The 24,642-nt window shown below is 39.6% G+C and overlaps 2 protein-coding genes across 3 annotated transcripts; one reads left to right on the top strand and one right to left on the bottom strand.

The window, feature by feature from the left end:
* Positions 1-1,290: 1,290 nt before the first annotated feature.
* LOC113026575 (solute carrier organic anion transporter family member 1C1-like) lies at positions 1,291-17,822 on the top strand. Its single transcript, XM_026175507.1, has 15 exons — positions 1,291-1,502; positions 4,416-4,570; positions 7,579-7,720; positions 8,263-8,395; positions 8,570-8,691; positions 9,625-9,771; positions 11,939-12,037; positions 12,231-12,479; positions 12,765-12,929; positions 13,573-13,768; positions 13,964-14,129; positions 14,337-14,521; positions 14,696-14,760; positions 15,089-15,206; positions 17,391-17,822. Exons 2-15 carry the CDS (start codon positions 4,475-4,477, stop codon positions 17,614-17,616), a joined length of 2,109 nt encoding a protein of 702 aa, XP_026031292.1. The 5' UTR covers positions 1,291-1,502; positions 4,416-4,474; the 3' UTR covers positions 17,617-17,822.
* Positions 17,823-18,216: 394 nt separating this feature from the next.
* LOC113026574 (B-cell receptor-associated protein 29-like) lies at positions 18,217-23,701 on the bottom strand. 2 transcript variants are annotated; one of them, XM_026175505.1, is made up of 8 exons: positions 21,456-23,701; positions 20,941-21,047; positions 20,658-20,758; positions 20,399-20,546; positions 20,156-20,291; positions 19,810-19,906; positions 19,541-19,641; positions 18,217-19,455 (listed from the first exon to the last, which is right to left on the bottom strand). In XM_026175505.1, the coding sequence occupies exons 2-8, from the start codon at positions 21,030-21,032 to the stop codon at positions 19,420-19,422; spliced, it is 711 nt and encodes a 236-aa protein (XP_026031290.1). In that variant the 5' UTR covers positions 21,033-21,047; positions 21,456-23,701; the 3' UTR covers positions 18,217-19,419. The 2 variants fall into 2 exon arrangements, with proteins under 2 accessions (XP_026031290.1, XP_026031291.1); XM_026175506.1 differs by having other exon boundaries at positions 20,658-20,740.
* Positions 23,702-24,642: the final 941 nt, after the last annotated feature.

Raw genomic sequence — 24,642 nt, 5'->3', positions numbered from 1 at the left:
ATTTCATGAAATTTGGTTAGGTAATATAATCTTGTTGACAGACTGACAAGAATTTGATACATATGTGAGGAACAGCGTTGCATAATGGGCACAGAGAATAAGCACACCATTCCCACCTGACAGCAGCTGTAAGAACTGGAAGCACATTAGATTCGATTACAGGCAGAATTATAGAATATTTTTAAACCTTCGCTACATAATTTTCACGTTATACTAACAATGAAGCTATATGGGGCGTTTTTGACATATTCAGTAAAAGCTACATAGGCCAGGTGTCCCCATGGCAACAGAGGAATTTAAGAGATTAGGTCCCTCCTGTGTTGATAGGCACAGTGAGGAAATCATGACTTAATTTATTGATTTTTAATTATTTTTTATCAAGGGGACAAACACTGAAAGCACATTTGAACCTTTGTTGTTTGTGCAGACTTTTACTTTTGTCTAAATTAGTTTGCCTGTTTGTTACAGAGCATGCATTTTTTTTCTGAGGCCAGTAAGAAAAGCAGTCTGAAGTTGAACTGACATTTTATCCTACATCTTATCCTGTTCACGTGATACATGTCTAGGGTCAAGGCAAGTTCACTGAAATGTCCAATTAGTTTTCAAGCAAAGAACTGAATCTCGATCGAAAACTTGATTGAATATTCACTGTTGCTGGCCTACTTTTAACAGAACTGACTTTTCCAGGATTCACTAAGTTTCACTGGATAGAAAAGTATACAAGATTTGTCCAGTGCTACCATGAACACCAGACCTTAAATAGCCAGACTCACTATAACTGAGTAACACAGTCATGGTTTGATCAACAAATGCGCAGTGAAAACTGCTGCATTATTTAGTATCTGCTGTAATTACAAGTAAGAACTACGCCATCAGACTATTATCAGCTTAATGACAGTATTATGCACTTCATTTGCATTTGTCTGTGAACGTCGAATTGTTCACCTTTAGTGTCTTCACCCCTTGAAAGCTGTAAACACTGCATACTGTTCAGCGACTGGAAGCCACTGGCAAATAATCCATGCACTATTTGAGCGGAATTATGTGAAAAGCAGAGCGGCTATTGCATTTTTTTGCGGCAAATTTGCGTCACAACAGGTCTAATCTATTAGATAATCAACGCAGAAATTCACGACTTAGTTATTTGGGTTGCTTGACCTACCTGCACTCATGCACCCATATGTAACGTTTGACAGCCTGCAGATTACTAGGGCTCAATGAAACGCAGGCTGGGCATAGTTTTGCTCCCCCCCCCCCTCTGTTCAGGGTATATGCGTGCTCCACCGAAGATCGTGCTCAGTGTCTACCGTGTCCAGCGAAACACGCTGTTCTCCCTTCATAGCCTAAGAGCACACCGTGTGAGTGTAGGCGACTTAATGAGGAGAGACTGAAGATTTTCTTTTAAACCACTGGATGTCATTTCATCTCCTCTTTGTGTGCTGAATAAGAAGTAGCCTCAAATACGTCGTTAGGAGAGAAAGCTTTGAAGCCCCCACAGTTGGGTAAGTATCATGATGTTCTTTCGAGTTATTATCCCCAGTCATTCATGAGAATGAGAATATTCCTTTCTTGACGTATGTGTGTATTTAGTGGATAATCAGCGGTATAATAATAGCTGTAGATTCAAGTGACAAGAAAAAAAAAGCCCCAACAGAAAACTGTCAGTGAAGCTTCAACTGTGCATCATCAAACACATAAATGGTGCAGTGCACACAGCTGTCTGCAAGAACAGCAGGTGATTTGGAGAATTCGGTGAAAGCTTACTGAGTACACAGTGATTAATCAACCTGCACGCACTGCCACCGATGGATAATTAAACAGGGGTCACGTGCTTACCATCATTTGAAGTTTCTCGGTGTTTTGAGCTCAGCTTGATTAAAAGTGTTTGCTTTTCGCTCGGTGATCATTTGTCTTGCGCAACTGAAAGCGCAAAAGATCCTGGCGTGTTTTTCCACAGTGAAACTGTAACAGAGCAAAGAGCCTCACACATTCATATCACTGATATTTGTAGCATCAGAAATGCAATTTCTGTAGGTGTGTAACCATTAATCACTGAGATTCAATAAAGGACCTGCCAACAGATGGCACTTGGATTCACCAGGACCTTTAGAGAGAAGGCGGTATGATTGTACAAAAGGAATGCTTCCTATCAACATCTCTATCGGAGGAAACTTAAACAGGCTTCAAGCCAAACATATGAAATGTTTGGGGGATTTTGTGGATGTTTATGCACACTAATGATTGAGAAACCTTTCATTACACACAGGGGGATCTTTGTTGTGTGTGCAACCTTAATTGGTCGAGGTTTTATAAAGAAAATGTAGCTTTGCCAGTGTAAAACATGAGTGTGGGCATTTGTATAGTTTCCAGACTAGCTGTGTCAAAAGAAACTGCTGCTCCACTGAATGTCTGTCCTTGTTGAGTGAGTGTTTAAGCCTTTACATCTTCAGCCCTCTCAGCTTTTTTTTCTGTAAGACAGAAAGGAGTAGTTCAAAGCCATGCTATGGTTCAGTGCACTCAGTGAGAAGTTCACATCACTGAACAAGCATCCTGGCCCTGCTGTCTCTCATTCTGTATCATTTGTAACACTAGACCACATGCCACACACAAGGTTTTTTCTTTATATTTTTATATCACCAAGTTGTTGCTTCTTCGTCTCCCCAGGATGAAATAGCCAATTTGGTGTATTTACTGAGCTGCCCTTCATCCATAAATCAGCTGCTTGTATTTTCCATTAGCTTCATGAATGAGCTGTTGTTCCTGCTGACGTGAATGCAGTTATATGCTGTCATATAGTGCTCGCATTATGAAAACACTGCTTCTTTTTTTGCATCATGAAATCATTAACATAATGTCCCCAGTGTTTAAGAACGAGTGCTGCTCTTCTGCTTGACTTACTCTAAATATTATTTGCAGTCTGTTTTGAAGACTGTCAGATGAATTCGCTATGCTTACCTAACGGCGACATTTGGAGAGTGGCTCACACATTCATTGTCTTTATCCGCTTTTTTAAAAAACAAGGGTGTGGGGATTTTTTCCCCTTTGAAATACCATTCAAGGAATTGCACTAGTCATTCTTGTAGTTCAAAAAGCTAACAATCGTGAATAAGAACAATTAACTGAAAGCAGATTTGATTGAAATCTGGTGTACAAATTTGACAAAAATTGATTGACTAGATCTAACTAATAGTCACATTTATACCACACACACATTAATTTATCGGTTCTGGAGATTTTGTAGATCTTGTAAGTCTCGTGTTGATCAAGGAAGAATTTAAGCATAAAAATGTGGAAACTTAGAAGTGGTATTGTTTAACAAATTCTTAATTTGATGCCAGCATCAAGTCTCAAAAAAGGGCATATAGGGCTGTGCCCTACATTTTTCATAGCAGGCTTGTACAAGTCATTTTATGAGTATTTCTTTAAGTTATGAAAGCTACTTTCATCTGCTTCCTTATTCATAAGACGTCACCCCAGCAGGTTGTTCCACATGATGTAAGCCCGAAGGGATTTGTGTCTCCTTCCAGGATTGAACCAGGGACTCTGCAAATGCTGTTATCCACTTATTTCTTTAAGCTATAATAACCCTTAACAATAAATATTCCTGGACAGGGCATATATTACTAATATAACTGCTAAAATAGGAAATGGTATTTCTATAGTTAAATGCCATGCAAGGTCTTTGGCACCAAAATCCATGCAATTAATCGAAGCATTGATATTTTCTAATCTTGATTATTGCCCAGTAGTATGGTCGGGTGGTACAATGGAACGGATTAAGAAATTGCAAATGTTACAAAACAAGGCAGCAAAAATGATTTGAATGGTTGTCAGCGTAGAACAAATATTGTAAGAATGCATAAATGTCTTAAGTCAGTTAATTGTAAAATTTAGATTTCTTTATTCTTTACTTGTATTTATTAGAAATATTATTGTTACAAAGGTAGTAATTCATTTGTATAAACACTGTATTTCAGTATAGACAGAATATGCTACTAGTTAGGTTAGTTAGATTTTTGTTACCCAAACCAAGAACTAGTTCAATCAAAAGAACAGTTTTGTATAAGGCTATGGAAGAACTGAATTTGTTACCAATGCAGATAATACAAGAAACCAGTAAAACTGGATTAAATAATTGGAACTGGATTTGGTCTGACTTTTGACCAGTGTTAAAAATGGCAACATGAATTTGAAATATTGTCTGTGCACTGTAGTAATGATGGTAAATCAGTCTTATCTGTGCAAAGGTTAGGTGATCAATGCTTACCCTGATACGAGACCTTTGCATTATCAAAATGTAAAGCTGCGTTGCAGCAGCTGATGGGGATCTTAATAAACTAAACTAGACTAAACTGGTTGTTGTTGCACAATAGTGGCTTGGTATGTAATCTCTAAATCTGACTTCATTCCAATAGGCCCAAGTGAGAACAGCTACAGTAAGTCATCAAAAGAGAAACCACAGTAGGAGGCTGCTATGAAGAAAATGGACAACACAGCCACAGACAGCTGGATTGTGGACAACAACCCTGACTCCTCCACAGTGAAAAACTCCTGTCACCCAAATCTGAAGGTAGTCTACTTTCTCCCTCTTACCGAAAACAATCTTAAGTGAGTTAATATTCACAAAAAACTGGCATCATGTATTTTTAATTTCTAAATATTAAAAAATATATATAATTCTTTTGTTCTCATTCTTAAAAAGTCCAAACATCAAACTGGGAGGACCTTCCTTTCTACGTTTCTTTTATAAAGCCTGTAATTACACATGAGACCAGCCAACGGAGACGGTTATGTTTACCAGAGAAAAGTCATATGAACATGTAGAAATCATTTCAGCCAAAATGGACAAAGGCCCCACATGTTTGTCATTTTCCCAAGTCATCTGACTGGCCTAGAGGGTGCACACAAATCTCTCTCTCTTCCTATCAAGTGGGGTCACGTGTGTCTAAAAGACACAGAGTAGATTCATTAGTTGGCGGCACTCATTTATGTGCTTTCATGTGTAAAAATGGTAAATGGTAAATGGCCTGTATTTATATAGCGCTTTTACTAGTCCCTAAGGACCCCAAAGCGCTTTACATATCCAGTCATCCACCCATTCACACACACATTCACACACTGTGTAAGTAAATGCTACTACTCGAGATAACTCTTCAGCCAGTTTGTGTAAAAACACTTTATCACACTTTTTTCTCTGTGTTGACGAATCTATCAAACACCTACTTAAAATCTGAGTTAAGTGTAGGGCATGTAAGCCTTGTTAATGACCATGCGAGGTCTAGTGCAACAGCTCACGGTGCCCTTTGGACTTGGTATTAAGTCGCTGTGAAAAATTTCTTAGACAAAGTTTGTGCTTTTGTAAAAGAGGTCTGAAAGGAGGTTTTGTACCTCTTTATTGGATTATGAGGCACACTGAGCAATAATTAAAAAGCTGCTTAGTGAACTGCTTAGGTAACTACAAGAAACAGTTACATGGAATTCCAGTAATGCTGCTTTTTTCCTCTGTGTGTGCTTTCCATTTCTGCATAGTAAAGCTATAACAAACCTCTCAGCTGGTTCTACTGATACAAGCGGTCTGCATACTTTTGATCTGAGCAGTCTCCATGCTTGTTAATCTCAGATTAGGCTTGTCCTATGTGCATGTGTTCTATGTCACTTGCAAACACTCTGAATATTCCAGTTGACTTTGCATGAAACTCTCGTTTAGATTCTTGTTGAAATGTGTTTCATTTGTCTAGTAATGATTTACAGAGACAAGCCACCAGAGATTTGGCTTTAGTTTTGTGGAGAAATTTCAGTGCTTGTCCAAATTTCAGCGTTTTCTTTTTAAATTAGTGTTAAGATTTTCTTTATGTGAAACGTTACCTTTTCTTCAATGTACAAAACAAAAATGTTTCTGTAAGCATATTATCTGTTTTTAATAGAGGTTTCAATAAATGTTAAATGGTAAAATTTAATGTGTTATTAAAAAATATAGGTAAAAAAAATTCTTGAAGAAATTAATACAGAAAATTCCTTCATTTTTAAAATGTACATTGTACCATATTTATACAGATTTCTTTTTACTGTGTTGGTATATATAAGCTCACGGCTGATGGTCAGTTCCTATAGAAAAGTGTTAATGGTGAAAATTGATTCGTTTGAATCAATTCGTTTTCTTTTGCTATAAAAGGAAAAGTCCAGAGTTCATTATTTTTCACAGTGTGCAATACAAAGGGAAGCATATGAAATGGAAGTAAGTAAGTAAAGTAAAGTAAGTCTGGATTGAGTGCTGCTGCTCAAATGTGGATATAGTGACAAAGCAATATGATATCCTCAATGCCTTCAATAGAGGAACGAGAGTCTGCTAATTATTAGGGCCGAGGTCACTGTAAAAGAAAAAGAACAAGTACGCTGGCAGGGCCCTTGGATGTGGATGGTTTCCTTAAGGATCTAGCTTGGGTTTGCAGAGACTTGTGGAGGTTTTTTACTGAATGATACACGTCTGTAACGTCATGTAGCAGGGGTACTAAAGAAGAGAGTTTATGCAATAGTTGACCTTTGGAGGAACAATGCAGTTTTCACTGTGGCCATGGATCACTGGGCTGGCACTGTCTCGGAGATATTCGAACGTGTATGGGAGTTTGTCCAGCTTGTGTTTTGCGCATTTATTGTGGTGTCCTGTATGGGGTGTGAATAATGATCCTATTTATGATAATTTTGTCAGTTATGCAATCATTATGTTTTGAAATTAAACTTTAAATTGTAAGAAAAAAACAAAGTGAAAAGAATTTGATATTTCTGGACAAGTAGGTTATATTGACATATTTATTATAATGCATTTATAATGCATTGCAGTTTGTTGTTTGGAAGCAGTCTCTTCTGCTTTCACTATTTTAATCCCTTACAGTGCAGGCTATGGTTACCGCACACCTGTTTCCAATTATGTGTCCAAGGATGTGTCTGTGTCCTTGTGGGATTGGCTTCTCTAATCCTCCCTTTGTGACTGACTGTCAGTGTCCACAGGCGGCTGAGCAGAAGAAGGAGGCTGCTCAATACACTCTCTGGCCCAGCGCATATTGCCAGCTGCCCTTTTATAAAGATGTATCTGAACTGCAAATTCATGTCATACACACACACATGTATCCTCAAAGAAATGCATTCACGTGCACTGCTGTAGCTCACTGGGTTCAGCATGCAACCCATATCCCATATGCCCATATAAGACTATTGCAGAGGCCCGGGTTTAAATCCACCCCCAGCAGTTTACTTTGTCTTCCCTCACTCTTTCTTCTAGCTTTTCTCTCCACTGCTCTGTCATAATAAAGCCTTAAAACCCTCGTATAAAAGAAATACATTCACTAAGTCTTGTGATAGGTTTAAGGTTAATTAGTGCAGGCTTGTGTTTTTGCTTGTTAGTCGAACTTCATTCAGAAATTCATTTTTATTTTGTAGTTGTATTTGAATCTGCGCCTGAAAAATGAAAGAAGGAAATTATGAGATGTTTGGACTGCAGTCAAAATCAAAAACAATCATATATCCATATCAGAGCCAGTGTGCCTGACATTGTATTGTTTTTTTCTTTTTGTGTCTCTGCAGATGTTCCTTGCAGCCTTGTCCTTTGCTTACTTTGCCAAGGCTTTATCTGGCAGCTACATGAAGAGCACAATTACACAGCTAGAAAGGCGATTTGATATCCCCAGCTATCTGATTGGCATCATAGACGGCAGCTTTGAAATAGGTGAGTTTCTCAGGCTCTTTCTGTACATTTCTGTATTTGGTGGCTGTATTTGTTTATTCTCTATTTATTGTATTTTTATGATACTAATGCTACAGCGAGACTGCTTAAAGGAGGCTTAAAAGTAGAGACGGGTGACAAAGCTTATAGTTAGAACTGGATCAGGTGACTCTAAACCATTCCTTAGTTATGCTGTGGAATACTGTGAGGTCTTGAACCAGGAATATTATGATGGCATGTTAATATTCCCAATACCATTGCATACTTCCATCTCATTTAAGCTTTGAATAGTGCCTTGTTGCATACCTAACTGACTATTGAAGAGTGAAAAATAGTTTTAAGCCACAGTATGCAGACTTGGAGTAATGGTTTATGTAGTTAGTTACAGACTTGTGGATCAGAATCAGTGCTCATCAAAGATAACACATCATGTGTATGATGTAGTTAGTGAGACTTTTCATGATTTATGATTCTGAGCAGTACATCTCATGTTTGGTGCCTCTGACTCCTCTCCATCTTCTTTTCTGATCATCTTAACCCTGTAGGGAATTTGCTGGTAATTGCGTTTGTGAGTTATTTTTGTGCCAAGCTCCACCGACCCAAGATCATAGCAGTCGGGTGTATTTTGATGTCTTTTGGAACCTTCCTGATCGCCATGCCTCATTTCATCATTGGCCGGTAGGCAAAGCGCAGTGTCTGAATGCATGCATCGCTGTTCACAAATTCCATTCACATATTACTTTGATCTCTGTAGTCTCTGATGTATTTGTGCTTCACATTGTGAATATCTAACAATACCTGGTGCTTTCTCCCTTCCCTTGTTTAACAGTCACATTGGTATTTTATACGCAGCTATAAGATCGAAACATCAATTAGATCTTCAGTGAATTCGACCAATAACCTCTCTCCATGTCCGGCAAGCTCACCTGAGTCCCTGAGGGCAGGTGACAGACCCTCTATACTGCCTTCTAGAGGTAAGACAAAAAACATTTATGTTGTTTATGACAACATGTGATTAAGGTTGAACTTTGTTTTTGCAGATACTGTTCGTGCTAGCATTGTTGCTAGGTCAGCACATGCGTGTTTACGTTTTAAGTCATTTTTGATGATGAATTGTGATAACTTGCACATATCCATGCTATAGTACTAAATGAGTAGGCTATTCATTCTGTTGGCTGTGAAATAAAAATGATACAGTACTTTTTAGAAGGTGCTATAGGTACATAAATGCAAAAAAGGTCATTTTAGCCCATTATAGGGAAGTTTCTAGGAAATGTGATGGTGTTATATCATACAAAGGCCAGCTTTTTTGAATATATATGCAGATATGAGAAGTTATCGTCATGAAATTAAAATGACTTGATACTTACGTAAAGCTTTGTAGGTGCATGAGGGCCAAAAATAGGTCCTTTTAGCCTGTTGCTTGGTAGTTTCTAAATGTTGATGTCAAAATATCTAATGCTGATAAGAACCTTCAGGGGCCTAAGATTAACCAAGTGTGTGGCCAACTTCTGATAGTGCAGGCAAAGTTGGGGGACAAAGAAACAAACATACAGACAAACAGAGAGAGATTGCGGGGATTATAGTAAGATGTGTTGACTTATTGTGATAATAGAATATTTTTCATCAATGTTTTGTTAGTGTAAATCATAATGTATAGTTTCGGCCCATCTGGCAGATGGCGAGGCCGTTCATAGTTCACACAAGTCTTCCTATTGTATTGTTCAGAATTCAACCAATCTTACACATAACAATCACCATGTGTGTCATAATCCAAACTGTTCTCAAGGTCAAGCTCAAGTTCACAGTTGTTGTTTTATGGCCAGTAACCTGCGAAATTGAGATGGATCATGAGCTGCATAAGGCTCTATGCCATTGACATTCTGACTGCTGTTTTTAAACTGCAGGCTGTGAAAAAGAGTCCAGTGTTTCCATGTGGATCTATGTCCTGGTGGGAAATATCCTGCGTGGGATTGGAGAGACTCCAGTGCAGCCTTTGGGAATCTCCTATATTGATGACTACGCACAGTCCGATAATGCTGCTCTCTATATTGGTAATCCACCTTTGTTACAGCTGATAGTTTTGATAGGAATTGGGGTTTTTTTTAGAAATTTTTTGGAAGGTTATTTTGAAACTAGAAAATTAGATACTACTAAAGATGAGTTAACCTTCTATAGATTTCTGTAATAGGAATATTCTTGTTTCACTGTGCTTTCATGTTAGGGAATATTGGATGTCTTTAAAAGAAATTAAAAAAAACTAAAGTGCTGTCAACAGGCAGAAAAACAAAAAGTTTTGTAATGTTGTTTAAGTTGCACTTAAACAATAATATACTGCAGGGACTGTACAGGTAGGCGAACATCTGCTTATTACAGATGAGAGCAGGTTCACCCTGAGCTCATGTGACAGATGAAAAGTGGTTCTGGAGAAGCTGTGGAGAACATTATACAGCCTGTAACACTGTTCAGCATGAGTTTGGTGGTGGGTCAGTGATGATCTGGGGAGGTATATCCATGGAGGGATGCACAGACCTCTACAGGCTATGCAAAATAACCATGACTGCCATTAGTCATAAGGATGAAATCCTTGGCCCTACTATCAGACTCTAGTGCAGTCAGTCCTGGGTTCCTCCTGGTGCACAACAATACCCGGCCTCATGTGGTGAGTGTGCAGGAAGTTCCTGGAGGATGAAGGACTTGATACCACTGACTGCCCCCCTCACACACCTGAGCTAAATCCAATAAAAAAAAATCTAGGAGCTATTATGCTTCGGTTCATCCAATGTTGCCAGGTTGCACCTGGCCGTCTCATTAGGAGCATGCATTAGTATTGTCCTGCAAGCACGGTGGGGCCATACAAACTACTGAGCACCATTATGAGCTGAAATTTTGGCAAAATAGGCGATCGTGGCTCAAGAGTTGGCAGTTCGTCTTGTAATTGGAAGATCGCCGGTTCGAGCTCCGGCTCTGACAGTCCTTGGGCAAGACACTTCACCCGTTGCCTACTGGTGGTGGTCAGAGGGCCTGGTGGCGCCAGTGTCCGGCAGCCTCGCCTCTGTCAGTGCGCCCCAGGGCAGCTGTGGCTACAATGTAGCTTGCCATCACCAGTGTGTGAATGGGTGGATGACTGGATGTGTAAAGCGCTTTGGGGTCCTTAGGGACTAGTAAAGCGCTATACAAATACAGGCCATTTACTAAAATGGACGAGTCTCATGCATCATTTTGTCACTCTGAAAATAGCTCTTTTCCATGAAGCAATTTGGCATATTTCTTTTTTGGTAACCTATTACCTGGTCCATATCAGTATAGAGATCCAGATTATTTTTTCCCCCAATGAGATCTGACATGTTTTCGAAGTGTTCCTTTAATTTTTTGAGCAGTGTATTTGAGCCATTCCTATTGTATAAATAATATAAATATAAATAAAATTGAGGGCAGCACAGTGGCACGGTGGTTAGCACTGTTGCCGCACAGCAAGAAGGTCCTGAGTTCAATTCCACCATCAGGCCGGGGTCTTTCTGTGTGGAGTTTGCATGTTCTCCCCGTGTTTGCGTGGGTTCCCTCCGGGTACTCCGGCTTCCTCCCACCGTCCAAAGACATGCAGCTTGTGGGGATAGGTTAATTGGACAATCCAAATTGTCACTAGGTGTGAATGTGCGAATGAATGTGAGTGCGAATGGTTGTTTGTCCTTGTGTGTTGGCCCTGCGACAGACTGGCGACCTGTCCAGGGTGTACCCCGCCTCTCGCCCTATGACAGCTGGGATAGGCTCCAGCGCCCCCCGCGACCCTGAAAAGGATAAGCGGAAGCGAATGGATGGATGGATAAATAAAATTGGAACGTTTGTTGTATGTAAGCACAACCAAAGCAAAGATGTCAAGTTCAGAGTATGAGGGGAAAGAAAGCCCATTTTGAGAAAATAACCTTTAAAAAAACTTAATGCATCTTTATTAGAAAACACTAAATATCATCATACAGCTGCTCCATCATACAACTAACGGTGCCTGACTACAGTTACACTGTTTTTGCCTGTAGTGGCTCTCTTCATTTTCAGTTTTCAGAAGTTTTAAGAAGATTTACTAAACTATCCAGTACAGTTTGATTTCTTTTTGTTTATAGGACATAATGTAATCCATTATGATTATGATTATGATTTTTTAACGATACAGAGATTAACCCAATATATATTAGGCTATAAGTAGGTGTTTTTTGTGTGTCTCAGGTTGTGTCCAGACAATATCAATAATTGGTCCTGTCTTTGGGTACCTGCTGGGGTCCCTGTGTGCCAAAATCTATGTCGACATTGGATATGTGGACATGGGTGAGTAACATGTCATCTAACCATCAACTACATCTTTAAGAATTTGAAAAGGTAATCAGTAAAAGTAAAAAGTGATCGTTTTTGCTTCAACTCAAGTGCTTAAGGAGCATGTGACTTTAGTAAATACATAATTGTGGTTAATTACAACCATAAAAGAATGAACAGCGCCAATAATGTGCTTCTATCTTTACAGAAACTATCACTATTACTCCTGGCGATGCCCGCTGGGTGGGCGCATGGTGGCTGGGCTATCTCATTGCTGGTGCCATCACCCTCATGTCGGCCGTTCCTTTCTGGTTCCTGCCAAAATCACTGCCGATGCCTGTGGAAAAGCATGACACCAACTGCACACCAGAGCAAACCAGATTTATTAAAGATTCCCCAGGCTTGAAGCACATGTTCAGACCCGAGGAGCCAGCTAATTTACATCTGATGGCCAGTGGTAGGATAGTGATCACAGTGTGCTTTATGAAAGAATGTTGATTTTCCATTTTAACCGTATTATTAAACTGACTGTGTGCAATTAATGGAATCTTAACGGCTCTAAGATCTGTTTTACTGCTATAGTATATATAATACTGTCATTTCTGTCGACAGTAAACACAAATAGAAGTTTATTCCTTCTTGTCAATGTGAGAAAATCAAAATAGTTTTAATGATAAATCAAAATAAAAGGCTGAGGTTACTTCAAGAAGTGAAAATCACTCATTTAAACATCCTTTCACAGAATTCGTCCCCACATTGAAGAGTCTCCTTGGAAATCCTGTGTACACCATCTACTTATGTGTGACCATTGTTCAGTTCAACTCTCTCATTGGTATGGTCACCTACAAGCCCAAATACATTGAGCAACACTACGGCCAGTCAGCTTCAAAAGCCAATTTTCTCATGGGTGAGCAAGATATTATACTAATTTATATTGTTTACCTCATTTGGATTATTTTGTTCTTTTATCTTTGTAAGTGAGATCTTTGTAGAGCTAAAAGCTTGCTTAGAACCACTGCTGTTTGGCTGAAAAGTACCTATTTAAGGATGCAAAGTGATGTGAGCTGGATGGTAATCATAAGAGTTTCATGAGCTGGCTTTTGATCAATTTTTTATACCCCGACTCCCACTTCCCTCTTAAGTAAATGCTGCAAATTCAAGATGACAACCTGGTTTACCTCAGTCCTTGGGCATTTGACAGACAAACGACAGACATTGATTTAAAAGCACTTGAGGCAATCAGACCAATTAACATGTCTCCCTGATGCGAATGGAGACAACGTTGCTCTTTTTGTCCCCTGTAACCGAGTGGGTTAAGAGTACATCGGCTGATGAGAAATACGTCCCAGATCCTCTGAACCACCATAACTTATTTTCATCTTTCGCAACATGACTTAAGTAAAATATAAATGAGAGTGCTTTGATGTACATGAGTGTTCTGACTTTGATCCCTTCTGGCGAGTGATGTTGCTGCCTGATATCGCCTGTTTAAGTTCTTTCTCGATTCTCCATCCATTTAAGGATACGCTGTATTCTGCGGTGTTTCATAGGCATGATCAACATACCTGCAGTGGCCCTTGGGATGTTCTCCGGAGGGGTTGTGATGAAAAAGTACAAGCTGTCTATCATGGGAGCAGCTAAATTTGCCTTTGGGACCTCTCTGCTGGGCTACTTTCTGTCACTCCTATTCTTTGCCATGGGCTGTGAGAACGCTAAGGTCGCAGGCATCACAGTTTCATATAGTGGGTATGTAATACCTTTGTATATTTTCCTTAGTGGACTTGATAGTCATCAAACCAGGAAGTAGATTCAGAGAAAAAGGGATTGGGGTTTTATTTATTTAATCTGCCACTGTTTTTAATTCCATGGCTCGTTTTTCTTGTCTGATCGATGTTTTAAAAGGGCTGACAATCACATGCCTTTTTTTTGTGTCACATGCAGACTGGGGGGCTTATCTTATCAGGAGCAGTCTCTCATCTCTGACTGTAATTCGGATTGCTCGTGCACAAGCAGAGAGTGGGATCCAGTGTGTGGAGAGAACGGGATCACCTACGTGTCCCCGTGTTTGGCTGGATGCAACTCCTCCACTGGCTCTGGCAAGAACACGGTCAGACACACACCACTGCCCTCGTGAAACTTGCATGCTTTTCAGTAAACGCAGCATGATATTCAGGCTTGATTCTCAATTTTCATTCATATCGTACCGCAGAGAAGCATGTGACATTTCCGTGATTATTTACAGACAGAACAAGTGTTTCCTGCTGTGCCGCAGCTCATTTATCACTGAGTCACACCTTGTTTTCTTTTCTGTCAGGTGTTCAACAATTGCAAGTGTCTCGCGGTGGCTAATACCCAACCAGGCAACTTGACAGCCAGCCTGGGTCAGTGTCCACACAGGGACAGCTGTGAGAAAGTCTTTCCATACTTCCTGGCTATGTCTGTCCTCAGTTCCTTCATCATCTCTCTTGGGGGTACACCTGGCTTCATGCTGCTTGTCAGGTCTGTCATATTCTGCTTTTGTGCCTTAAAGCCACTTTTTGCTGTAATGTTGTTTGTATTGTTCTGAAACGTCTCCCTCTAAGAAATACAAACGTCATTCTTTCATTGTCATTCTTTAAGTGTTGCCAGGTTAAAAGTTGAGTCCTGTCTAATACCACAGTGTTGTTTCTAAAGGTGCATTAAACCTGAGCTGAAGTCTCTCGCTCTTGGAATCCACACCTTGGCCACTCGTACCCTTGGTGAGAACCACCTTTGCTGTTCTTGGCATACATCACTGTCTATTTCATTTACATTTCAGGCTCACAGACATTTCCCTCAAGCTGACTTTCAGCATAATATATATAGTGAGCACAGTTATTGGGAGATCACCAATAAAAATTACTTTTTATGTTAAATTAACCCAAAGTATTTAGCTTAGTACGGCTAATTATCAGTTTAGCTGTATAATTATTAATATTCAAAGTTATTGTAAGGAAGTCTGACTTGTTTAGATTGTAACGTGAGTTCAGGCGAACCGTGATTTGACTTGAAATTCTGACATAAGTTACTTTATATGTTGTAACTCAGCTGGAATACCTGCCCCTATATACTTTGGAGCCATAATTGATACGACCTGCCTCAAATGGGGATACAAGATGTGTGGAGGAAGAGGAGCTTGCAGAATATATGACACTTCAGCTTACAGGTACTTGTAAGATGCCTTTATTTTAACTTTGCATGTGATTTCTATGGGATTGGCTATCCTTCAAACTCTTGATTTAGTGACCCTGTAATCAAGTTATGTGCAAGTTATTACGCACAGCCATGAGTTATGGTTGATTTATTTAAAATGCTGAACCCATAGCAGATCTTAAATGTACCGCTGGAGGAACAGTGCATTCAAAATAAAAAGTGAAGAACAATTGTTAACAACTGTCAGACCAGTGATTTTAAACACTTTCTGGCATTGATTTCTTTTTCTTTGTCTCAGCTTCAGACACCAAAACAAGCGCATGTTCTTTTTTTTTAATCACTAATGATAAAAAGGGATTCAAGTTCAATTCTACCTAAGTAGGGATTAGCATCAGAATTCTATCAGACATTTTCATTACAAAATAATATTGATTCATTCTCCACCCCCCACCCCCACCCCCCACTGCACCAAACTACTGTTGGGGCTCTGCCCATAATCTGAAAACCACTGAACTGCACGCTGTCAGCAGTGAACTGATGGTGTTAGGCACACTAGGGAAACTATTGGTTAGAGACTTCTGCACAACAGAATTATAGCAACCATGTTTAATGACCTCCTTGCACTTGAAATGGTTGCTTCAAAGATGGAAACAAGGTCCAAGACCACTTCAGTCAGTTTTCATCTTCAGACCGACTTTGGTGAGTCAAGACCACGAAAAAAGGGCAACAGGATGGATTCAGTCAAGTATCAGTTTGTCACTGAATGGAGTCAAGTTGGCAATGACAAACAATTTGCTTGTTTACTGTGAAAAATCATTGAAAATGACAAACCTGGTTCTGTCTGTCTACATGTTTTCGTATTACTCTTACACTTTACTCTTAATGTTTTTTTCAGGGTGGAGTGATTGTACGGGATAGGTTTTTAATACATTTAAAAAAGAAAACTTGGGTGCACTCGTTTAAATTTAGTTAAATCATTCACTTAAATCTTTTAATAAGTGGCTCTACAAAACCTTTTAACTTGACGAGGCCAAGTCCTGTTAACTTCTTGTTAATGATCAAAACTGGTAGTTTCTTTTTGAACTCCTAACCACAAGTGTGCATTGAGAGTCTGCCCAGAACCTCACAGAATTAAAACAGAAATTCAGAATTTCCTCCACAAATAGTGATGTAGTTGCTGAGGAACAGCAATTTAACCACAAAGTGGCACGGGCGCTCAGCAACCCTGCTTTTATATTTCTGTCTCTCTTCCACAGCATGCCTTTTAGCCTGTCTTCCTTCTCTCTCCCCAACCGATCGCGGCAGATGGCTGCCCCTCTCTGCCGGAGGTTTCTTCCTGTTAAAAGGGAGTTTTTCATTCCCACTGTTACCAAAGTGCTTGCTCATAGGGGGTCGTTGATGGTTGGGTCGTTCTCTGTATGTATTATTGTAGGGTCTACCTTACAATACAAAGCGCCTCGAGGCGCCTGTTGGTGCTGTATAAATAAAATTGAATTGAATATAGGAACTAGAGTATAATCACTTGGCAGGCAGTTGGGTCAAGCCCCCTACTGGAAAGAAATGCATTGCAGGCAAGTATTCTTCACTTGTGATCACAACATGTTGGAAGTGTGTCTGCGTTCAGCAGCAGCTGTTTGGAAACTTTCACTCGTCTTTCTGAGACTGATTGCAGTCGGTCCAAATTGAACTGCAATTCTTTGACAGGTTGCTTCCCACCAGGTGACCGGTGCAATCGCTTTGTGACAGAAGGTGGTCATCCTAGACGTTGAGGGTGTTGCCCACCCTCTGGGCAACCAGCTGCAGTAGTTACTGCAACTACATGCAAAATGCAAAAATAGTTCAGTAACATCCCTGGGCTATTACAGATTTGACCTTGTCACAGTCAGGTTTACTGCTGTGTTTTAACGGTAGTGCCTGAGAGATTGCAGTTTTGGACCAAAGTATTTTGACTGTAATAAATAAAAAGGGCAGTAATTTTACCTTTTCTTAATTTCAAGTCCTGTCTTTAGTAGAGAGCTAAGATTGTGGCATTACAACATCTTCCAAAAGGACTAGAAGAAAATGCTATTTATACAACTTTGAATGGGAAAAAGTCCAGTAGTGACTAACCTTTAGGGATTTGTAGCTTCACTTAGAGCTGGCCTAAACCGTGACGGAGCAGTTCGTACTCTTAACTGTTGCTTTTTTTTTTGTACAGGAGAGTCTACCTGGGTCTGACTTTGGGCTTGAGAACAGTCTCCTTCTTCCTTTGTATTTTGGGATTTGCTCTAATCAAAAGACATATTAGGAAAGAAGAAAAACATGTGCTGACCAATGGGAGTGCAGAGTTGGAAACACTGAGGAAAGAGGAGAACAGCTCTATACATTGTGAGCAGTTTGTACTGGCCTTGGACTGCAATCCCGACAGAGAAACTCGCTTGTGAGCCTCGGCGCATCTTCTTTTCTTCTGACTCAGCCCGACGAGCACCTCACCTCACATCTACTGAGGAAGACACACTGTGGACATTTTTCATAGCACACAGAGTATATATATTTGTAAAGGATTTGCGTAGATGTACGGTATCTGAAATTAGTCATTTTATAAAACAGTCTGATATTTCTGGAATGTGTATGTGTTTGTGTTTTTCATGAATGGAAGACTTTCATAGAAAAAAAAAGATTGTAATTGTGTTGTACTTTCTGTTCTTCATTTTTATGATTAAATGTGATAAAATCAGATTTTGCATTTTAACATTTAAGATGCCTGAATATGATGGTTTAACATACCTGTTTGTGCTGTGCTCATGGCTTTGCTTTTAGTTCATGCATGCACAGGTCTGTCTAGTGTCTCTCACACCTGCATCGCGTTTCTACTTGTGAATGAAACAATTGGTCAAGGGGTAGATCAAAGCTTGAGCAACAGGAGTAGCTCCTTGAAAGGGTATCTCCTTTCCATACAGGGTAAAACCCATCACTTCCTGTACAGATATAAGGGGATGTATTCAGTGACCTAACTGTGCCTTACAGTATGAAATTAAATAGCACAAATTCCACAGCTGTTTTATTTTTGACGTATAGTGGCTTTCAAAGCACCTTTTCTAGGTGATTATACAATCATCTACTACAAATATACAACACTGGGCCTCTTAATCACACTGATCATAGCAACAAGTTCAGGAAATATTATTAATTATTATGAAAGTTTATTTTTCATACTCATATTTATGCCATCAAACTGTCACCAGAGTATGATACAGTATGTCAAGATTAGGTTTGCCCTCCTAAAGTCAGTTCAGTTAGAGCCACTAGCTTAAAAGAAGATTATTATTTCCATCTTCCATATTTTATACTTGAAGATATGGGTCTTACAACCCAAGCCTTCCCCAGAGGCAGACGAGGCAGGCAGAGAACGAGTAGAGCTCCTCATACAGAATAAAGTGGAGGTGCTATTCAAATCGGCTTCCAATTTGGCAGTAAATAGCATAGATTATATGAGATTTGTTGATAATCAGCCATCAGCTGATGGCTCACAGACATCTGGTGAAATGGCATTTGTGAGCAGCTTATATATATGTGTATGTATATGTTTTTACAGGAATCTGTGCAGGTTTCTGGAAAACTAAGTACACCATTAATGCTTTCATAGGAATTACTATAAGAGGGTAAGTAGCAGTCAGGAGCTGCTAATCAAATGCACATGATTAACTGATCAGCAAGCTTGACTAGCTCTATAAGCAGTTCTGTCAGTTTGCTGGTCTGGAGCATTCAGGTGTATGCAAAATAATGCAACAGGCTGTGAATCCCCCACAAATTAACCTCAAAGTGACACCTTCTATTGTTCACAGAAATAGGAAAAATCTAAGAGCAACATCTCAAATTACACAGCTCTCCATTCACATGTGAAATGTTCAAGTTCATGACAGCACATCCCATTACAGTGTATAGTTTATAGTGTGCATCCCATTGATGTACAATATAAAAGTCATTACAGTAACACTAACACTTTGTGTTTATAACACAGCTTAGCAGTCAGTAAAAAAAGAAACAATGCATATTCATAATGAAGAGTTACTGTAAGTTAATAGCAAGATTTGTCTATTGCACTCAGTTCAAACTTTAAACAACAATGAAGATTCAAAGACAATAAAAACAGGTCGGGTAGCAAACTAGATACAGCACACAATCGAGAGGTATAAGGAAAAAAATGTCCATGGAAGGAAGTAAGAGCTGATGCTGTGTTTTAATGTTCACCAATCCTTTTTGTCTTCAGCGCTCTGAAGATTCTGTCAATTAAAAACAGGATCAATGTGGGATTAGCAGTGTGAATATACAGGAGATATTCTGTGATGTGTGTTTGTCATGTATTACCTGGAGCTGATGGTGTTCTCTGAGCAGTCTGTCATACTCCTGAGCCAGACCTTTGGCTTGTCTCCTCATTGCCTCAATATCAGCATCAGACTTACGAACAGCTACACACACATACACGCACTTAATGATTACAAATTTGGACTACATATCATAAATGCTTTTCAAAATGTATCTATTGTACAACCATATGACCAAGAGACCTCTTTGTCTACATGCTCTGCAAACGTAGGTGCAGCTTTCCATTAACGTATTTAAATTAGGTCACTCACCCTCCTCGGCAGTCTTCAGCTGACCCGCCAGCTTTTCCACCTCCAGCTTCAGCTGCTGCTTTGCTGCTGACATGGATTTTTCCTTTTCCAGGAAAGACTAAGCACAAAGGATTCTCCTTAGTTACTGAGCTTAAGCTGATTATTTAAACAGCAGATGACAGAGCACATGTTAAGTAGAAAGCATAGGAAAATGAAATCACAGCATGGTGTGTGCCTACAGTATGCTAATGCGTGGGCATGACCCAGAAACAAACAAACAAAAAAAAGCAAAGTAATTTTTATTATGTTACTTGACAAAAAAAAAGAAAAAGAATAAAAAAAAAAGAAAATTAACTCTGTTTCTCACTTGCTTGAGGGTCAGTTTGTCCTCCTGCTGCTGCTTAGCTGCTCTCACAGCATTGTCTATTTGTGACTGAAGACCTGCGCTGTCCTCCATGGTGACAGCAACCTGGTTTAGCAAAGTGGCAACCCGACGCATCATACTGTGTTGAAGTCACAAGACAGAAAAAACACAACAAAATAAGACAGTACTTCAACACGTGTGAAGGGTGTGCAGATGGAGCAAAGTAAGTGACAAAATTCCACTAACAGCCAGAGAAAGAGAGAGAAGCCAGATATGTAGAGGTTCCTCTGGGCTCTGAAAAGCTTCATGTGGACGTGGTCGTACACATTTGGGTTCACTTTAGCATCTTGCATGGGCTCAGGACCGGAATACTTCTGCACCTCGCGTAAAGCGTCTGGAAGGGTGGACAGAAACACGACCAAGTGGGATTTGAATATACTTGCTATTATTTTTTAATATCTGTCACACAAAGGAGATTATGTCTGACTCAAAAAAGCTCGCTTACCCAGGAAAAGAACAATAAGGACCATTATTATTGTAAAAAAGCATTTATTCCAGTAAGGAGATAACCAGCTCCATATTCGCCACCTGAAAATCAAACGCCACCTGCAATGTAAAGGTATAGACGGTCTGCTGGGGAAGGATTTGAATGCACTCTACTGGCTATTTGTGTGAACTGCCCGTTTGGGATGATATATCTTTTTAATTATTTCAGAAATTGTGCTCCTTAAAGCAAGTATCTAAATAAGCTTTTGATGACTTATGATATGCTTTTAAAATTGCCTTACCGCTGTGCTGATATTAAAGGCACACACAAAATAAGGTTGACTGTGATCTCTGCATACAGGAAGAAAGCCACCACCGTCCACTGGAGAGTCATTGCCACTGTGATTCTCTGCAGAGATAAGCACATTGATCTATGGGTAGTGTTTTATACTTGTGGAAATCTGTTTTGCCTCCATTGACGAGAGCATTTGTCTGATAGATACTAGCTTTTAGATTAAATTACTCTATTAAACAAGCGGAAGTGGGTGTGAAAGTGGCCAAGTATTCCTCTATTTTGATCTAAATTTCGTCTAGGAAACCAGGCACCACGCACGAGTTTCTGAGCATGCATATAAATGTGTCTACAGGCCTACAAAGCAGGCCAACAGTAGCAGCTATTCGGCTGTTTTCTCTATATGGGACATTTATATCAACATTTATACCAAGTCATTCATCACCGGCTGTTCTGAATGCTGAGCTGGAGCCTACAGCGAAATATAAATCTATGCAAAGCAAAAATATAAAGTTGTTGGCTTACCGGACAAAGTTGTATGGTGCAAAGTAGGCTACTGGAAAGTCCAGACGAGCACACATGCGCGCACACATTTACGACAGCTGCTGGGGAGCCTCAGAGCACCCACAGCCCTAAATAAAACTCTGCCGGATGGCCTCATTAGGGAGTCCCCTTTGGATTGCATCAAAACCCTTAAAGTGATCAAAAGATTAGTTTTTAGTGACAGAATGATTTCAAGAAGTTGTTTTTGTTTGCCTTCATAATGTTCCTGTACAAAAGAACTACCCAGTGATCATTATATGATTATAGCAAATCATTAAAGCAAATATAACTGATGTTTTTCCCAGATATTATAATGAAAATAAACGGAATTCATATTTGCACTTTGGGTATAAATATGTTGGCTTTTCTAAATGATTTTTCTTTTCATTGAAGACTAGAAGGCCGTCCAGAAGGGGGCGATGTTGATTAAAGTTAGCTGTTGCAGAGGCGCCTGGAGGAGGACGACTTGGATATCTTTTGCAAATACTGCATTAAACTCACTCCAACACAATTCCTCATGTGATAATCAAATATAAGCACATTGAAAAGTGTGGATAAACGGTTCTATTTACAAACCAACATAATGTAAGTGTCAGTAAAATAAGGAAATACGAGCTCATTACAAAAGCAAATTGATTTCTTAGTTGATAGAATTGCTCTTATTGTGTAACCTTTAAAAAGGCTTCAGATGAGGGTTTTTTTTTGGACATTTCTTCCTCTCAAATGTACTCAGCTTGCAAAGTGTATTCACATGGGCTTCCTCTGTGAAAGAGACTGGGCTGCTATCCTTTTTGACTGCAAAATCTTTACAGCTGCACCCTGTGATAGCTTTTGGAGAGCGGGTAAATGAGTATGGCAGAACTGAATGTGCTTTGATTGCGCTCCTCTCCACATCATGTTAGAGGCTACACCCACTGTTTGTACTCATAATACATCTACAGGGAGGCATCCATAAACATGAAATTATGTACACACACCAAACATTTTATTAGAAACACCTGTACACCTACTTATTCATATAGTTATCCCATCAGTCAATAATGCGGCAGCAGTGCAGAGCATAAAGTTGTTCAACTACAGATCAGGAGCAAACCATCCATGTGGACAAAAAGAAACAAAAACACGATGGAAACAAAAACAAGCAATTACAGACATGATTCTGCAGGTTGGGCAGGTTTAAATATTTCAGGAACTCACAATAGAAATAGAAAATACTTGAAAAGAAAAATGGGAGTGAATGGCAGTTCAGTGGATGAAAATGCTTCGTTCAAGAGCGAGGTCAGCCGAGAACAACCAGACCGGTTTTAGCTGACAGAAAGGTGGTATTGGTTCAGATAACCACTCGGGAAAAGAGCATTTCAGTGTGCACAATCCACCTCGAGGTACAAATAAGTAGGGTGATTTGTAACACGATTGTACAGATTACAAATACATAAGCTGCGAGTAAAAGGGGGAAAAAACTCATTTGTAGATTGACAGTTTGGACTCAAGTGGTTTATTCACTCAAATGGTCCCACTTCAGCATTTACTTACAGATGAATGTCAATGCTTCACATTTCTCTTGCTAGAAATATGATTAAGCAGTCTTTATTAACAGGCTACGTACCACAGGCTTTTAAGGTGGCAGTAGCTAAACCATTACTTAAAAAGCCCTTAACTGATCCATCTGTCTTAGTTAATAGACAGTTAGTTATTATATTCTTTTAGTAGTCTTCACAGAGTTAGCTTATTATTTGCCAAGAACTGGTTTATTTGAAGAGCTTCAGTCAGGATTTACTGCAACAATGTACAGAAACAGCATTAGTGATGGGTACTGATAAATCTTCTTACAGTATCTGACAGTGGACTCATCTCTGAGCCTGTTAGACCTCAGTGCAACATTCAACACCAATGACCACAATTTTTTTACTACAGATATTAGAAAACATAGTTGGTATTGTAGGAATGTTTAGCTGATTTAGAGTTTAGAAATGTGTTAACATAGAATGTAGAATTATTGTAGAGACACTGACACTGCCCTCAATGTAATAAAGGCCTGACTGTGTCATGAACTTAGGAGTAGATTGTAGGAGACCCCTCCCCCAGTTGAACTGTGAAAGGTCTCAACATTTGTAACTGGAAAACTGTGGTCTGGAAGGGAGATGGGTTTTTATGACCCCTAGGGAGTCGCCTACATCCACAGTGTTTTAACTGTCACGCACACTCACTCACGTGCACACACATACACACAGGTATGCGTACACAGTCACTCACAAGCACTCACATAGACACGCGGGAACGCGCACATGTAGGCCCTCACCTGCTTGTGCACATAGACACAGACACAGAGTTTGCAGCACACCGTGGGGGGGGGGGGGGGGGGGGGGGGGGGGGGTTATGATGGGGTCGCCTCTATAAAGCTGGCTGTAACTAACAAAGGGGTGAAGATTTTGCAGAGAGTCACACCGGCCTCGCCTTCCCTTCTAGAAGTGCATGCTTAAATGAAGATGAATAAAGATGAATAAAGGTTTTGTGAAATAACTACTGAGTTCCGGTGCCATCTCTGGAAGTTTCGACGAATAAAAGAACCGGGGTGTAACTGATTTCGTAACAGTATTAAAGGAACTTCACACTGTGATTTGTAATATATATATCTGATAGATGTAAATGGTCCTTCCCTTATATATTAATCATGGAGTTCCACAGGGTACTGTGTGGGGACCAGTTCTATTTACATTACACAGCTTCCAATAGGCAAAATTATTAGATAAATTCTGTATGCATTTTCATTGCTATATTGATGACACCCAGCTTTATCTATCTAAGAAGCAAGATGATACAAATCTATTACTTAAACTGTAAGCATGTCTTTAAGCTATAAAGGCCTAGATGACCTGTAATGCTAAATTAAGACAAAACTGAGGTTATTGTCCCGATCCTAAAAATCTAAGAAACATGACACTTAACTTTTATTTTATAGAGCAGTACCTTAGCCTCCAGTACGACTGCAAGGAATCCTGGAGCCATTTCTTGATCAAGAAATGCACATTAAACAAATCAGTAGGACTGCCTTGATTCATTTGTGAAATATCTCTAAAATTAGAAACTTCCTGTCACATTAAACGTGATGCTGAAAAACTAGTTCATGCATTTATTATTTCTAGGCTGAACTACTTTTACTTCATTATTA

The sequence above is a fragment of the Astatotilapia calliptera genome, chromosome 7 (assembly GCF_900246225.1).
Source record: "Astatotilapia calliptera chromosome 7, fAstCal1.2, whole genome shotgun sequence".
Classification (NCBI taxonomy): domain Eukaryota; kingdom Metazoa; phylum Chordata; class Actinopteri; order Cichliformes; family Cichlidae; genus Astatotilapia; species Astatotilapia calliptera.
The sequence above is the reverse complement of the archived record's forward strand: the minus strand, read 5'-3'. Positions and strand labels throughout refer to the sequence as shown.